This window comes from Boeremia exigua (genome assembly GCF_020726555.1).
Source record: "Boeremia exigua strain MPI-SDFR-AT-0100 chromosome Unknown C7974scaffold_2, whole genome shotgun sequence".
Taxonomy (NCBI): Eukaryota; Fungi; Ascomycota; class Dothideomycetes; order Pleosporales; family Didymellaceae; genus Boeremia; species Boeremia exigua.
In genome coordinates, this window is record NW_025763519.1 from 1,779,646 (window position 1) to 1,794,964 (window position 15,319).

Below are 15,319 nucleotides of genomic sequence, written 5' to 3' on the forward strand. Positions count from 1 at the left end.
GTTCTCTACCTCGTTCTGTCCATTGTGTGAAAGGGGCGCAGCTGCAAGGCCCGAGACGGAAGATCATCCCGTTTCTTAGCGCAGCACCTAATGACGTGCGACATGAAACTTCGAATGAAGCATACGAGACACCGAAAAGTGAGGGCGCAAAGATGCTCTTGGAGAAGAGTAATAGACGATCAAAAGCTAGTTCAAAGTCTGATCGAACACGTACAGAGTGGTGAGATGTATTTGTAGTGTGTGGAATCTTCGCACTTTCCATGTTTGGTTGGTGGCGTCTGCAGGCATGAGGCAGTCGTCCTTGTCTGGTACGCATACACAATATCTAGGCCGGGAGATATTGCTATAACCGCTGAAATATGTGAACATCCTGGCCGACGTGTGTTGCGAGCCACTCTGTGCTGCTGTGGTGCGAAGTGAGCCCGTGGTTGTCGTACTGTCTAAATCTTATTGGCCACCTGGCTCTAAACTAGGCTGGATCAGGGTGTCAAGGTGGATCCCGTGGAGGATCTCAGCACGAGATTCACCATTTCAGACCATCAACTTCAACCTCCTGCAACGCCGACTATTCTCAAGACTCAAAGACGGAGAGCTGGAAATACTCTAGTCTGCCTGGCCGATATCTGGCCGCCATCGACTGCCTACCACTCCTTTCCATCTTTGCCCTACCTGGGAGCATTTTCGTCTGTCAGGTTGGCCAATTCACAGAGCTGCAGCTACCATTGCAGCCCGCGCACCCTCTCTCAGGGCTATAGCCGAACTATCCTTTGGCTCTACTCTAGTGTCAGTCTGCCAAGTGCGCAAACATCACTTTGGTGTTAAGCAGGTCCTTCTGCTTACGCAGCTACCGGCTTTGAGGTCACTGTAAGTATCTTTCATATACAATTCATCCGCTCTACGAGCAAGGCGTTTCTCCTTATTACGCTCGCCATTACCATGTTTTGCCTTGGTTCTTCTTACGTTTGCTCGCTCCAGCATTGGTTGTGCGGAGCAGCTGACAGCACTTGCTCACAGTTCAACAGCGACATACCCGCATCGGACTCCAATCTCCCCAGACGTAACTTTATGCACCTCTGAGTGCTTGCTGTCACTCTTGCCACCATTGCCGGCTCAAGAAGTCATAACGTGTTCCAGCTTTCAGACCACATCCTTGGAAGGTCCTTCACGAGGCCTGGGGCCTTCGGAATGCCACCAAAGAAGAAAACGAAACCCTTACCGCCAGGAAAGAAAACGAACAACAGAGCTTCTGGTATGTCACCCTCACTTTCCATATCTACTGTTCGCGCGTGCCTTCCATACAACTTGTTCCTGACTTGGCAACTAGCGCGTGCAGGGACTAGTGCAGTATCCACTAAGCGAAAGCAACAAGGAGAAGACTGGAAGCAGTCCCGGCTGGCACCAGACATCCCATTACATATGACAACACGACGTGCTGCAAAGACGTCGTCTAATCATACGAGCCCAGCTGCACCGTCAAGTGCAGCTTCCGGCAGTCGACGTAGTTCTCTGAACGACGTTGCGCAACAATCAGACTTTGACGATGAACCAGCCAAGCGCAGCCGAATGTCGACCGATTCTGGTTCGCCAAATGGTTCATTTGGTAACAGCACTCCTATGAATGGAACTCAAACACCGGAGCTGGACGAGCCTGTATCGGAAGCGATTCTGCAGTTATCAAAGACTGCCGGGAAGCGGAGGCGGGCTTCAGACGACTCAACGCAGTCCAGCAAAACACGACCAAATGGTGTTCTGACCCGTACTCAAAGCGATGTCCCCGAACAACAACCGCGCCAAAAAAAGCGCAAAACAACCAGCGCACCTACGGATTCAGCCGATCAGCCTCCAGAACTGACAGATGCAAGCACGGCGCCAAATTCTCCAGAACAGGTTCCTGAGGTTGCGATTAGCTTGAATTTGCAAAATGTCTTGCCTGCCAATGGCGACGCGCCTGCAAAGGTCCCGAAGCGCCTTCCTGGTCGCCGACGCCAACCGCATCCGGACATGAATGTCGAAGTGGATCTGCGTAGGCAACTCAACCTGAAGACAAGTTATCGAAGCGTCGCAAAAGTGCTGAAGAGCTATTTAGATGAGCTAGCGCACAGAGCGATCAGAAACCTTGATAACGACCAGGACTTTCACAAAAATTGCCCCGAGTACAAGCCACTCATAGACGGTTTGGATAGTAAGCGAGATGCTCAACTTGGTTATTGTGCAGCATGGCGCTCGGAGAGGATGCATCAGCTGGAGAGGGTGCAGGCCGCTGAGGAGCAGATCCAGAAAAAGCAGTACATTGTAAGTCGGAAACGGTGCCCGGTTGCCGCAATGACTGACACAACCCAGAATCGCTTCGAAGACTTGCGAGACGACTATCTGCAGCGATGCTATTTCCGCTTGAAGCAAATCGAACGAGAATGGAAGAATGCCCAAGATGACGCTACAGACGACGAGGTAGATATGATAGCCACCCTACCGCTTCTTGATCTAATGACAACCAGGATAACGTGCTGCCACCAACATACACAGACGGATCGACTACCGGTGTGGACGACAGACTCAGCTCCAAGTTTGCATCGCGGAGTCGGGCATACGTTGAGGCTGACCGGGAGCTTGAGAACGATGTCAGGCGGAGCCTGTTCGACCAAGCTCGCGCCACATTTGTCGCAAAAGACGAGGATGCCAATGACTCTATTAACGAACTTACTGGCGGCTTTGCGCAGTATGCTGGACCTGATCGCTCCGAAGCGATTGCACATTACAACATAGCCAGTCTTGTGGATGCTGTCGTTGAAGTCGAAAGAACGCCTTCACCAGAACCTCACTTGCCCGAGGAGCAGATCATTCCCAATGATCAAGCGACTATGCTTATGTTCCTTGCTGACCTTTCAACGTCGGTACCTGAGAACGATCATCGTTCTGCTGCTCCTGGCGAGACATTCGTAGAGGAGCCGCTTCCAAATCCTGAACAGCATCTTGACAGACAGGGATCACTGCCGCTCGTTCCAGGCTCACCACTGCGTCTAGATTCAAACGTATCTCATGATAGTCCAGTACCGACACCACAGCCGGCCTTGAGTATCTCTCAGGATGCACTACATCTCGGTCTGAATGGTAATAATACTACGAAGCCTTCGGAGATAACCGAGAAGCCTGCCCCTGCACGCACAACTCACCGGATCATGGATATGCTAAATAATGACTCAGATGTGCCTGTCTCAAAACCTCGAGCATCACTACCTCCAACTCAGGATCCTCAGCCACCAGGCACGCCGTCCAGGCGAGATCATAACATCCAACATGAGACACCATCCCGAAACGATGCCACGCGCCTTGAGAATATTGTCAACCAACCGGAGCAAACAGAGTCAGAACATCATGTAGACCAACAATTGATGGACGCATTGAGCGGGCCTGTCCCCCCTCCCACCGAACCGCCATCGCCGGCCCGACCACATCCGATGCCATGGCAGCAACCAGGCGTTCTTCCACAACACAATATCCCACCACCGAGAGAAGCTGACGAGTCACTGCGGCGAAAGGATCCGCGAGATACATTGCGCAAGATAAGAGAGTTGCTTGACAGGAAGGCAGCAGAACACGGTATAGTCTATCCAGACAGGTCTCACTGGTCTGATTACCTAAAACGGCCTGATGATAGAAGGGAAGCCGCGCCCGCATATGATCCACAACATCCTTCTGCTGGATTGCAAAGTGTATCCGACACAAATGCACCTCCTTCGCAGCGTCGGGGATCCTACGACCGAGGACAATCGTACTGGGACCGTGACAGGCAATCAAGCGTTTCGCAGGCATCTCGACCGTCGCCGTTTCAGGGCAGCCCTCCTCAGCTTTACAACGGCGACTCAAGTAGATCTGGACACGCACCCGCGCACCAAAGCCCATATGCTTCGTTACCACCAAAGCCGCCTGGTCCTCCTCCATCCAACCCGGTCAATTTTCGATTCGCGCACTACGATCCGATCCCTCCGCCTCAAACATCAAGACCGCCGTATCATTTGCCTACATCAAACTTCCCGTCAGCCTCGCATCCCCCACACCCCCCTCCACCGCCAGGTCCATACGGTCACACTTACCCTTCACCTTATCAACATGCCTATGCCCCGCCTTCTGTACCTTACCAAGCTCAACCTCCCCCGCCACCAAATGCCTCTCAATACCCACCCCTCAAAATTCATCAATACGGTGGCCAGCCAATCCTTCCAGCTAGCATGGCGCCCCCACCATATCCAGGCTTGGTACAACACAGCCAGTCTGCTGCCACATCTGCATTTTCGCCCCTGCTAGGCCAAGCTGCAACGTCACAGCAACAGCCTCCTTCACTACAGCCAAACCCACATAGCGAGCAGAGCGATCGCCGCGACAGTAACTTTATGGGCCCGCAAAGCAGGCCGAGACGTGCATACAGGAGCTATCACGCTCCTGGGACTCAGTTTAGAACATACAACGGTCCTGGTGGTGGCAGAGGAAGGGGCGGAGGTGGAGGCGGTTCTTAGGGAGCCCGCTCTCAGGCCCAGGTTGTCGAACATTGTGATACTTCACAGAGCCCTGTTGACCAGCTCCCGTTGCATGAGATGCCGGACGTATCACCCATTTCGCTGGCAGAGACACAGTCTTCACATGCACGCACTATGGTCAGAAGAAGATCTGAGGACGGTGGTTGGTCCCTGCAGCAACGTATCGAGCCATCTATCGAATCGCAGAAGCCCGAGATATCGCCTATTACGCCGACAGAGGCGCCGTTTGCGAGCTTTCGAAAGGATCAGCAGAAGCTTCATCGCTGAAGTGATCATCAAAGCTCTTTGGTTCCGTTGCTTGGGTTTTGCATACTGTAATTCTTGTTTTTTTGTGCTTCATAGCACTCCATTTGCTTTAGCATTGGCGTTTTGCATAGCGCGGACACACAGTCCTATATTTGTATCACTCCTATGTGTCCACTTTCGATACCAGGGGGAATGGGTCAGACTTGGTGTTGTCTTCGGACATCGTTAAGGTTACTTGCTTATTCATCACTTAATCAAAGTTTGTTCTCACGTTGAATATTTGAATTGGGTATCACTAGTTCTTACTGACCTGCTCGAGCACTTCGTACAGGCCAGAAACATCATCGCTCTCCTTCCCGAAGAGACCATCAAGGCTTCTTCCTCGCTCGTGAGACAGGCGTCCAATCCTGGGCCCTCCCGTTGCTTCCTCCGAAGCCACTGCCACCGGCTCTAGGCGTCTTGCCCATTCTATCAAACAGTCTCTGCGCGGCAGGGGTAAGGTCGCCCTTGTTCTTCCGCCCGGGTGTCTGCGCCACAAGCCTTGTGGCAGGTGTCGGCGCGCTCAGAAACCGAGGCGTCTCACTCGTGAATATGCCCAAGCCTTTACCCGTGGGACCCGGTCTGGTGCTCGCGCCCGCAGAGCGCTTCGCGCCGATCCGATCCACCATCTTGTGATGCATTTTCTCCCTCTCGCTCGCTTCACTCATGCTGAAAGGCGTCGCTTTGCCAGCCCCGTCTCCCGTCACGCCGAATCGCTCCAGCAAGTCCTCTGGCGCATCCTCGTCTGAGTCTGAATCAGGAGCTTGTGCATCTACAAACGCATATCCATTCACGCGCGGTGTCTCACTGCCTGTGTATCCGCCTTCGCTTGCACCCAGTCGTGGCTTTCCCGAGACGGCGTCGCGGATTGCGGAGAGTGTTGGGCTTGTTGGTCGCGGTGGAAGTTCGGCTTCGGCGGGAAGGCGGGTGTTCGCATACCGCGTCTGCTTTGGCGGCGCAAGAGACGCGGTTTCGGCGCGGGCGATATTGGTAGGTGCCCAGGACTCGATGGAATCGGGAGCGAACATGAGCGTGTTGAAGGCGGTGTGCTTGTGCATGGTGGGCGCTGCGGGTCGGTCGTCGAGGTTCTGGCTGGGGCGGACGGTGAGGGCTGTGGAGTCTGAAGCGGCATTGGCAGTGAGAACTTTCTGCTGGGCGATGCGCTGTTTGGAAGCGTAGCGATTGCCATCGTGGAGCCATGGATTCTTTTCGAACTTCTTCTGATTCTGCTTGTCGACGATAGCGCTGAAGCTCTCTTGGTCCTCAGAGGTGTACTTTGCCTGGAAGGCGTTGAGAGACATGTCGAGATCAACCTTGTTCAGTTTGCCCAATCCTTCCTCATCATCCTCATCGACATCAGTACCGGCAACCGTAATTGGTGTGTCTGCGCCCCACACGCTGGGAGTCTTGTCTGTGGAGCTTGGGCCTGGTCTACTGAATCTTGTTCTGTCTGCTGCTCGCCTTTGGCCATACGGAACAGGCGTCATGGCATGAGTAAGCTTCTTCCCAGACTCGCGGATCCACGCTTTGTCTTTGCTCTCCAGCGCATTTAAGTATTCGCGCTGCGCGTCGGACTCGGCCAACCCGGGGAAGAAGTCGCGCCGAATTATGTGCGAAACCGCTGAAACGTATGTATCTTCGTCGAGAACCACGGAGGGTCGCTTTATGCGCTTTGGCGCTGGAGGAGGTGGCATAAGCGCACCCGCAGCGCTGCGCTTGGTGAGCGCCGTCGAATTGGAGGAAGCCATCTTTGGTCAAAGACAGACAGAGTAAAGGGGTGGAATACGGTTGGCGGTCTGCTCGGAAGTCAAACGCGCCTGAGGTTTGTGTCATGTAATCATAGAGGCGACTGCGTTCCTGGCGTTTGCTGATGTGTGTTGGTGAACGATGAGAAACGCGAGTGATGGCGTAGCCTAGCGGCAGAATGCCTACCGCCTTCAGCCCTAGACACTCACTTTGAATTCAACTAAGTAGCAGAATACAGTGGAAAATATAGTACAATACGTATCGCATAACTCTAACCATGTTGAAAGACATAATGTGCAAAATGTATGACTTTTCGTCGTGGTATCATTCAATCACTAAGCTAGAAGAGCATATGGACGGCAACACCGTACCCGTTTTCCTGCTCGATTCTGCTTGAGCACACACCTATCTGCTGTACTCAATCCACTGCACTCTAGTGCGGCGGTCAGAGAGACCATAGGCCATACTACACGAAAACCACTGTCTAGTAGAAGGACTCGACCATAGCGTCCTTGTGGGTCGTGTTGATGTTGCTCGCTTGACCTTCGCCCAAACGGAAGACCGACTCGATGACAGACAGCTCGGTCGCTGTTGTGTCAAGGCCGGTGACAGCCATCCAGTCGTTGACGACCATACCCGCACCAACAACTGCGCTACCTCGGTTCACGCTACCAGCGACAAGCGGGACCTGCAGCAGACTTGACAGCTCGTCCTGGTCCTGGATCGATGTCTTGGGGTGCACAATACCACCCTGATTGCTCAGGGCCATGTATGAGCCTGTGAGGACGTTGTCCGCGATCGTTTGCCTGAAGACCTCCACACCAAGCACATCTGCTATTATCTCTTCGGTCTCTCGCTCGATATCTGGGTGGACGAGTGCGACGTGATCGTTGCAGCAAATGACGTTTCCAAGGGCTGATAACCGCTCTTCTATCCTCTGGATCTTGACGCTGTCCGGTATCGAGTTGCGCAAGTGCTGGAGCTCTTGGTCGGTTGTAGTTGTGGGGACAAGGAGACCCTTCTTGTTACCGGCAGTCAGACGGCCGACGATGCGGGTTCCGGCAATTGTGGCGTGGCAGATAGGAATGACATCCTGAAGTTCAGCCTCGAAGACACTGCGCGCCATGTCAGCTATTGTCTGGGGTTGCCGGCCAACGCCGCTATGCGCGTGCGCGCATGGAGCAGATATACCTGTAGAAGTTCTCAGAAGCGCCTACTGCGACAATCGCATAGGCATTGGTAAGTGTAGCAAAAACACCAACTCTGCGCCACTTGTTAGAGGTGTTCGCCATGTGCATTTGCCCCGCTTTGTACATACTCGTTGGAGTTCTCGAACTGTGCGCGGACAGCCATGATGAATCGTCTAGTACTGGTTCTGTTGGATAAGAAGAGAAGGTGGGAAAAAAGGTGAGTGCGGTCGCGGGCGGTTAGAGCTCTTCGGCGTTCTGTGAAGAATTCAGTAGGCGGTAGATCATTTTGTACCAGCGACATCATGGGCTTCTGCCCCACTAGGCGCTCGGGCCTTTTCGACTCATCTTGACGAGTCTACTCCTTCCAGCCTCATCTGCACCTCGCCACATCATCCTTACCCAAAGCGATCAGGCGAACCATGACTGGGTTGTGAAGAGTCACCGCAAGGATGGAAGCCGTGATTTTCCCTTGGATCATTTCGCTCTCGAAACATGAAACATCTTCTCATCTGGCGTCGATCAGGCAGTACCCGAGCGAGCATCGTGCGCCGACACTAGGACGGCGCGTTCATGCTTGGACGCATTGACGATCAAACCGCACTCCCTCAATCTGCCCAGGTCACTGCGCTGTCATCGGTGTCACAGAATAAGACGGGACTGAGGCTGTGCAAGAGGGAGCCATCCGGGCGAAATTGCGCGGCCTGAGGAAAGTGCGCAGATTATGATCGTTCACTAGAAGTTACTCGATGAGATCCTGAACTTGTTCTGGCGTCATTAATGGATTGAACGTTATCTAAACTACCATTATTGGTGAGCGAGCACCGTAGTGCTGCGTTTGTGGGTGCGAATCTGCAATCCCAGCGATTCAAGTCTCAATCTCAAATCTTGATATACAAAAAGAACAGGCGCGCAAATGGCAGCGGGTGTATACAACAAATGGGTAGTCGAAAGCAAAGAAAACGCCCGCTAAGGTATGCAAGATATGTGCAAGGTGTCTCCCAAAGATCAAAGATTTTTTGTACAACGGCGCTGCCAAAACCGGCTCGAATCGAGATCAAGAAGATATTCGAAAGAGCATCAGTCGTGTAGCAAGGAGATACATTAACAGACGTGGAGAATCAGTAAAGTCGTAAGTCGGTCGTTATCGAGAGAGTATGTAGATGTGGTTGATAGAATCGAAGTAGATGGCGGTGATGTGGCACAAAATCTTGTGTGAAATGTGCTGTAAATCGGTCGATGAAGCGGTGAGTTGGGTGGAAAATGTTTACATCCTGGAAGCCAGGATGCCTAGTGCAACGATCACACCAACTAAGAGCCTGTCACAAATCAGTAAGGAGGTACTTGTTTTAGGAAGGATATTGACTTACGTTCCCACCCCTGACATCACCCTGTTCAGGTTGCGCCACCAGGTGGCTTTCTGGAATGCCTTATCGTTGATTGTCGCAATCTGTTGTGCATACTGCTGCTCGAACTCGACTTGACTCTCGATCGCTACTGAAGTCGGGTCGTATGGCAGCGGCAAGCAGGAGGCAATCCACCAGGCTGGGAAGAAAATGAATCCCAAGGTGAACAGGAGGATCTGCCTGTTTTGTCGGCTGAAAGGATGTTGGCCAAAATCTTTGTCCATCGATGGTGCTTTCCAGAAACTGTAGCGAGGGTGTTCGCGCCTATCGGTACGAAGATGTGGTGTCGACCAGCCGCTGATCTGCCCAGCCGCATAGCCATTGTCGTCAATCAGCTGTTCTGAGGAGAGTGACATGCTATCGGTGTGTGATCCACGATGGTGCGGTCGGTTTCTAGGACGATAGATATGTGCTGGAAAGTTGCTTTCGGAAGGTGTGTGGGTGCGACCACTGTGTGAAGTACCCAAACGTATGCTGCCAGACGATTCTGAGGCAGCTGGTATCATTGAAATGCGTTCGCCGCGTTGGTAGTATGCCCTGAAGTCTTGTCAGTGTCTGCCGTGCGCTCGCTGTTGGAAGGCATTACCTCGCCCATGCTGGGATGATGCTGCGGTTGAAAGTAGATACATCTGAATGCGACGAGCCGGGTCGTGACGAATTCAGTGATGTGTCGCTGTTCTGTCTTCGCAAGTATCCCGAATTCTTCATGCGAATCGTGTTGGATGGAGGTAGTGGTGAGACTGTGTCGAGGTCCTCATCCCCAAAGCTCTTCTCGTTGTAATCGCCAGAAGGTTGCAGTTGGGGCGAAAATAACGGCAGGGGGACTGCCGACTCAGAAGGCGCGGACGAGTAGTTATCTGACGATGAGTTATAGCTCCCAACAGTTTGCCCTCTCCTCCGTGGCAGGCTTGTCAGACTTCTTTCCGCATAACTGTCTGACGAATGGGACCTTGGGCTGAAGGATCGTGATCCTCGTGCGAATGATCGAGAGTCGCGTTCGGATACGGAGGCGATGGTCGAGAGCTGGGAGCTCCAGTTGTGCTCCAGACCGCGGTCGAGCATTCGAGCAGCGATATTCGGTGCGTTCTGGGACGCGGCCCACAGGTTGCTGTTTGTGGGGGCGCGTACGAGAGGATTGGAAACTTTGACTCCGCTTGCCCAGGTGGCCGTACTCGCTTCATGAATAGTTGGTGATGGTGAATATGTGGGTTGTTTCGGTTCGATGCTGGTAGACGAAATGTCAGAGTATGCAAACGACTCCTCGGATGGCTTCAATACAAGTTGTCGATGCGAAAAGTCACTATCGAAAGCCTGTTGCTGCCCGTCTTCAAATCCGGCAGACGAGGTGTGCTCTTGCGGTAGCGATCGACTGACACCCGTCGAGTTTCGGTCGGCATTACTAGGGGAGGCGAGCGAGGCAGGAGGTGTGGATGAGGCAAGCGATGCAACAGACTCCTGGGGCGACAGGGCGCGTAGACGGCTTTCAACTGATTCACCACCAGACGATGAAGGCGGAACAGCGCGGATAGTGGACCTTCGAGCCAGAGGCGTTGTTTCTTCTTCTAGTACTTCCAGCTCCGTGTCAAAGTCCTTTAATTCAGCCTGGCCAGGCGAAACCGGGGGCGTGCTTCCTTGGGAATATCGAAAGGAGTATCGGGAATTGGAAGTGTCCACAAGAGTGTCATCTTCAGACAGGTTAGTGGACGCCGAGTGTCTGAAAGTGTTCTTTGGGCGATAGGAGGGTGGCTGTGGCGCAAGGGTAGTGCTGGCACCAATGGCTTCGAACTTTGCGAGGGCATTGGCTACACGGCTGCCACTTGAAACGCGTGATCCTGGAGTTTCGAACGCGTAACCCGGCGCATTGCGAGGAGGTGGGAGGATTTGCGAGGGTTCACTGGGCAATGGAAATTTGTCGTATACGTCGTTCCCAGGATCGTCGACAATGCGGATGGTGGGGCCTGAATGACGGCTGGATAGATCTGAGGCCTCTGAGGGCGGTCTGCGGGATGCAGGAGCAGGTCGCGGATGCGATGGTAGGGCGAACGTGGGGGTTTGCGGAAGCGGTGATGTAAAGGAGCCTTGCGATGTGGTTGCGCGATGGCGTGGGTGCGAGTTCGAAGACATGCTGTGGAACGGTACTCTACCAGGTGCCACAAAAGGTGAGGTCTCGGACGCGTGCTGTGGATAGGCTGAAACGGACCATTAAGGCAAGGGCGAGAACATGGAAAAGCACAGAAAGGAAGACGTTTGAAACGTCAGGTCAAAGAAGGTATAACAGGAAACAATGTACAAACATGTCAAAAGAGTGACAGAATGGGGCTCACGGCCATTAAGAAGCGCGGAGTTTCGAAAACGAGAGAATGGAGGTGTAGGAGTGGACACCAGATGATGAACTCCAGAGGGCGATGGCCGGCGCCTCGGCCTAGTCGTCAAGGTGGCTGCTGCAGGACGCAGGTTCGCGCTGCAAGCTGCAGGGAGCTCAGTGCTGGGCCAATTGTGCAGCAATCCCCCTGGTCAGGTACCGAAGCACGTGCCGCAAATGTCGATTTGTGCAAAGATGTCTTTTTCTGGAAATTGAGGAAATTGGTGATTCGCTCCCCAGCAACTGGTTCTATGAGCCGCAGGATCGCCTTGCGATGCGATTCTCTCCAGGAACCCCTCGCTTTTGCTGACGCCGTGCCTTGTCAAATTATCGATAGACAGCTCAACGCGTAGTGGGCTGGACGCGAAATGAGACCCGGTTTAGGAGCTTCTAACGGGCCAGTGACGCGCTGCCACGGACCGGATAACGGTCTGCCCCTGATCCTGTTTGGATGTCGGCTGGCCACTGCGGTTGTGTGCTCAGCACGAAGCAGGGATGCGCGACGTCGGGACGGCGCCGGGATGGCCAGGCGCAAGTCGAATCGGATGGCGTGGGAGTCTGGTGCGCACGTGATGTGTTTGCAGTGTTTGGTCGTTGATATCGATAGTGGAGTCCGGCTCACGATGGATGCAGCAACACGCGGGGACAGCGCGTGCATGTATGTATACGCGCGCCGGCAAGCTTTCTTTAGATCCGCCAAAATCTGCTGCACTGGCTTGCGACAGCTAGCACATCCACGATGCCACCGCCTGCGGCCGGCTGGCGAGAGCGTCTCAGCGACATGTACGATAGGGTCAAAGGCGGTAAGTTTGAGAACAATGGTTGGCCTGTGTGCGCCGAAATGGCCTGCGCCATTCTAACGCCCACGCGACCCACGCCAGCGTGAATCGACATCTGCACTGCTGTTTCGCTGCTCAGCGCTCGCTCCAAGGCTATGATGAAGTCTAATGTATTACCAGTTCCCAAGGCGCCAACTGTGTCTCCCACTGCTGCGGCTCTACTGTCGGTGCGTTTCAAGTTCCCCACCCTCCACTCCGACTATTGTTCACAGCCTATCGCGACTGTCACACCAGACACGCTTGAAGACCTCGCTGACCGGAGATTTTATAGACTGCGTTCGTGGTGATCTACGTGCTTCCGTTCTATCTATCTTCGGCAACTCGACCATCTCCGACTCTTACCCGCGATGCGCCCTCATCGATACGCGCGCGGACCCGGGCAGTGACGTTCTCCACGATTACTTGCACGCTCATTACTGTGCTGTACCTATATCAGCATGACGTCTCGGCATACGGACTGCTGCACCTTTTGGGTGTTTGGCCCATCTCTGTCTTGGACATCGCGCGAGGCATGCTCTTAGTATGCATCCTGTTTGCTGGACCATTGTTTGAGAACGGTATTGTAGATGGTGACTACAAAGACTGGATCAAGTTCAAGGGACTTCACGAAACACTAAGTAGCTGGATCGGATATAGGAACTTCGTAGTCGTAAGTACTTCAGCTCTCACATACAAAACTGCGCTGACATTCCAACGTAGGGCCCTGTCAGCGAGGAAATCGTGTGGCGCTCACTCATGGTTCCGCTACATCTGCTCGCGCACTTCACCGAAAAGCAGATCGTCTTCCTTACCCCACTCTACTTTGGCATCGCCCATGTGCACCACCTTTACGAATTCCACATCACGCACCCGGAAGTGCCAATGCTAATGGCTTCTCTGCGCTCGCTGTTCCAATTCACATACACCTCGCTCTTCGGCTTCTTTGCTACGTTCCTGTACCTGCGGACAGGCAATGTTTATACGTGCATATTGGCGCACACATTCTGTAACTGGATGGGTCTACCTCGATTCTACGGACGCGTTGGAGTAGAAGCTGGTGTGCCAATTGGACCACCAGATGTGGATAAGAAGGACGACCGGTCGAAGAGTACCGCATCATTCCAGGGAACGAGTGTTACATGGACCGTAGCATACTACATAATTCTGGTAGCGGGGTCTGTGGGGTTCTATTATCAATTGTTCCCCTTGACGGAAAGCGCGCATGCCCTACTGATTCGGTCAGCGAAGGGCAGTATCGTGGCTTGAGAAAAGACAGCTTCCTCGCAATTGCCGCACGACTTTTAATGTGCTGTTCTTGTTGGATAATAATAGACTAGGATGTTACACTATAGTTCTGGTATCTGACCAAGACTTGCACTTATTTGAGACTTGCTATCGCCCACCAGTTGTCCTTCTCATACCCACTTTCAATGACCCGCCCCCCTGCCTGATCTATATCGCCTTCAAGCTCCCCCTTTCTGTACAAATGATAGTATCGTAGAAAAGTCTTATCACCCTCTGGCTTCGAATCCTGAGTCTTAGGCTTCTGCTCATTCTGCTCTTCGCCCTGTTTCTCTTCACCGCCATCAGGTGCCGTGCGTTCTTCGCCCCTCTTTTTCTGCTTTTTCTGTTTCGGCACTTTCTCCTTCTTGGCCGTCATGACCCACGGTACCATAATGTCCTGTTCGCCACCCTCATCCCACCCTCGTCGACTGCTCTTCTGCTCCAGCGCCCAGACGTAGATGAGCGCTTGACCTCCACACTGATCCGAGCTTTGCTGCGACGGGCGCAGAAGATCTAAAATGCACTTGACAGCTTCCACACGCCGTGCTGGCGTGGAGAGGTGGTGAACGACAGCTATGGAAATGGCAAAGTCGAAGCTGTGTGGTGGATGGGGAAGGGAGAGATTGTCTGCTACAACAACATCATGTGGCTTATGCTGTTGACCAAACTTGACGAGGTTTGTGGATCTGAAGATAGGTCAAAAGCAAATTCTTATGCCTTTCTAATCTTGAAAGAAGCACTACACACTGATGTGACACAAACGTACCGATCAGAGCCCACAATGAAGACTTGCTTATTGACAGCCAAGTACTTCCCATTTCCGCACCCTACATCAGCGCCGATAGCGCCATCAGGTTGGTCCTTCAAGAAGCGTTCGACTATCGGCCATGGCTGAATCCGGTTAGTCGGTCATGTAGCGAGAGAAGGAGGGGCGACGCACACCTTGTAGCGCGTGGACGAGAAGTGCGATGCAATCTGTTCGTACACTTCATGGACGTGCTCCTCTTCGTAGGAAGTGCCTGCGGCGTCAGTCTCGGCCATTGTGGCGTATCAAGGTGCTGTCAGGTGCAAATGATGCAGGTGTATGAGATTTGCGCAGCCAATGATGGAAGGGCAACGGCCAAGGCGCTAGCAACACTGAGCGACTGCACTGTGCTCTTGTATTGCTTTCTCTCTTCTTTCATATGAATGTTGTTGTCATATATTCGGAAATAACTGAACTGCCTGCATTTGTGGATTGCACGGCCAGTTACCCAGATCTTAGAGCAAACGACTCAGGACGTCTCAACCTACCTTAACTCTCACAGTATTTGTATACTAGCGCTAACGCTTGCGGTTACCTGTCTGTATGATTATTGAGATGAACTTAGGAAGTTGTAGAGGTGTCAGTGCACTTTGCAACCAAGGGCTTTCGGCTTTTATTCTCGATAAGTCAGAGCGACTGCCTGCATGTCCTGTCTCACATTCAACTCGACGTGTGCAACAGCGCGAACTCTGGAATACGACAGAGTGTCTGATTTGATATGTTGCTTGTAGAGAGTAATCAGTCTGTCAGCGGTAATTGCGCGAGAGTCTGAAATATTAGAGGATCAATGACGAAAGAGATGGTCACTACCAAAGTTCTTCGAAGCTTATGACATCTCTAACCAGTGGTGTGAGCAGTGTCGAATTCTCATACTCTTTTTTCCCTTCCTCTTCT

The 15,319-nt window shown here is 52.9% G+C and overlaps 6 protein-coding genes across 6 annotated transcripts; 2 read left to right on the forward strand and 4 right to left on the reverse strand.

Annotated features, from left to right (window-relative positions):
* The first annotated feature begins 1,045 nt into the window (after nt 1-1,045).
* Nucleotides 1,046-4,571, forward strand: C7974DRAFT_106478 (uncharacterized protein). The gene is made up of 4 exons (XM_046134932.1): nt 1,046-1,249; nt 1,325-2,292; nt 2,341-2,448; nt 2,496-4,571. Exons 1-4 carry the CDS (start codon nt 1,186-1,188, stop codon nt 4,509-4,511), a joined length of 3,156 nt encoding a protein of 1,051 aa, XP_046001627.1. The 5' UTR covers nt 1,046-1,185; the 3' UTR covers nt 4,512-4,571.
* Nucleotides 4,572-4,977: 406 nt separating this feature from the next.
* C7974DRAFT_106426 (nuclear protein DGCR14) lies at nt 4,978-6,806 on the reverse strand. The gene has a single exon (XM_046134931.1). It carries the CDS (start codon nt 6,563-6,565, stop codon nt 5,147-5,149), a length of 1,419 nt encoding a protein of 472 aa, XP_046001628.1. The 5' UTR covers nt 6,566-6,806; the 3' UTR covers nt 4,978-5,146.
* Nucleotides 6,807-7,047: 241 nt separating this feature from the next.
* On the reverse strand, nt 7,048-7,916 carry C7974DRAFT_409177 (eukaryotic translation initiation factor-like protein 6; the record flags this gene model as incomplete). Its single annotated transcript, XM_046143382.1, has 3 exons — nt 7,048-7,678; nt 7,755-7,826; nt 7,882-7,916. 3 exons carry the CDS (start codon nt 7,914-7,916, stop codon nt 7,048-7,050), a joined length of 738 nt encoding a protein of 245 aa, XP_046001629.1.
* A 1,101-nt stretch (nt 7,917-9,017) lies between these two features.
* On the reverse strand, nt 9,018-11,280 carry C7974DRAFT_409178 (uncharacterized protein; the record flags this gene model as incomplete). Its single annotated transcript, XM_046143383.1, has 3 exons — nt 9,018-9,069; nt 9,121-9,693; nt 9,743-11,280. The coding sequence occupies 3 exons, from the start codon at nt 11,278-11,280 to the stop codon at nt 9,018-9,020; spliced, it is 2,163 nt and encodes a 720-aa protein (XP_046001630.1).
* Nucleotides 11,281-12,156: 876 nt separating this feature from the next.
* C7974DRAFT_385848 (uncharacterized protein) lies at nt 12,157-13,670 on the forward strand. Its single transcript, XM_046140997.1, has 4 exons — nt 12,157-12,321; nt 12,478-12,524; nt 12,629-13,006; nt 13,057-13,670. The coding sequence occupies exons 1-4, from the start codon at nt 12,258-12,260 to the stop codon at nt 13,600-13,602; spliced, it is 1,035 nt and encodes a 344-aa protein (XP_046001631.1). The 5' UTR covers nt 12,157-12,257; the 3' UTR covers nt 13,603-13,670.
* Nucleotides 13,671-14,686, reverse strand: C7974DRAFT_385850 (uracil-5--methyltransferase TRM9). Its single transcript, XM_046140998.1, has 3 exons — nt 14,563-14,686; nt 14,387-14,511; nt 13,671-14,306 (listed from the first exon to the last, which is right to left on the reverse strand). The coding sequence occupies exons 1-3, from the start codon at nt 14,659-14,661 to the stop codon at nt 13,715-13,717; spliced, it is 816 nt and encodes a 271-aa protein (XP_046001632.1). The 5' UTR covers nt 14,662-14,686; the 3' UTR covers nt 13,671-13,714.
* Nucleotides 14,687-15,319: the final 633 nt, after the last annotated feature.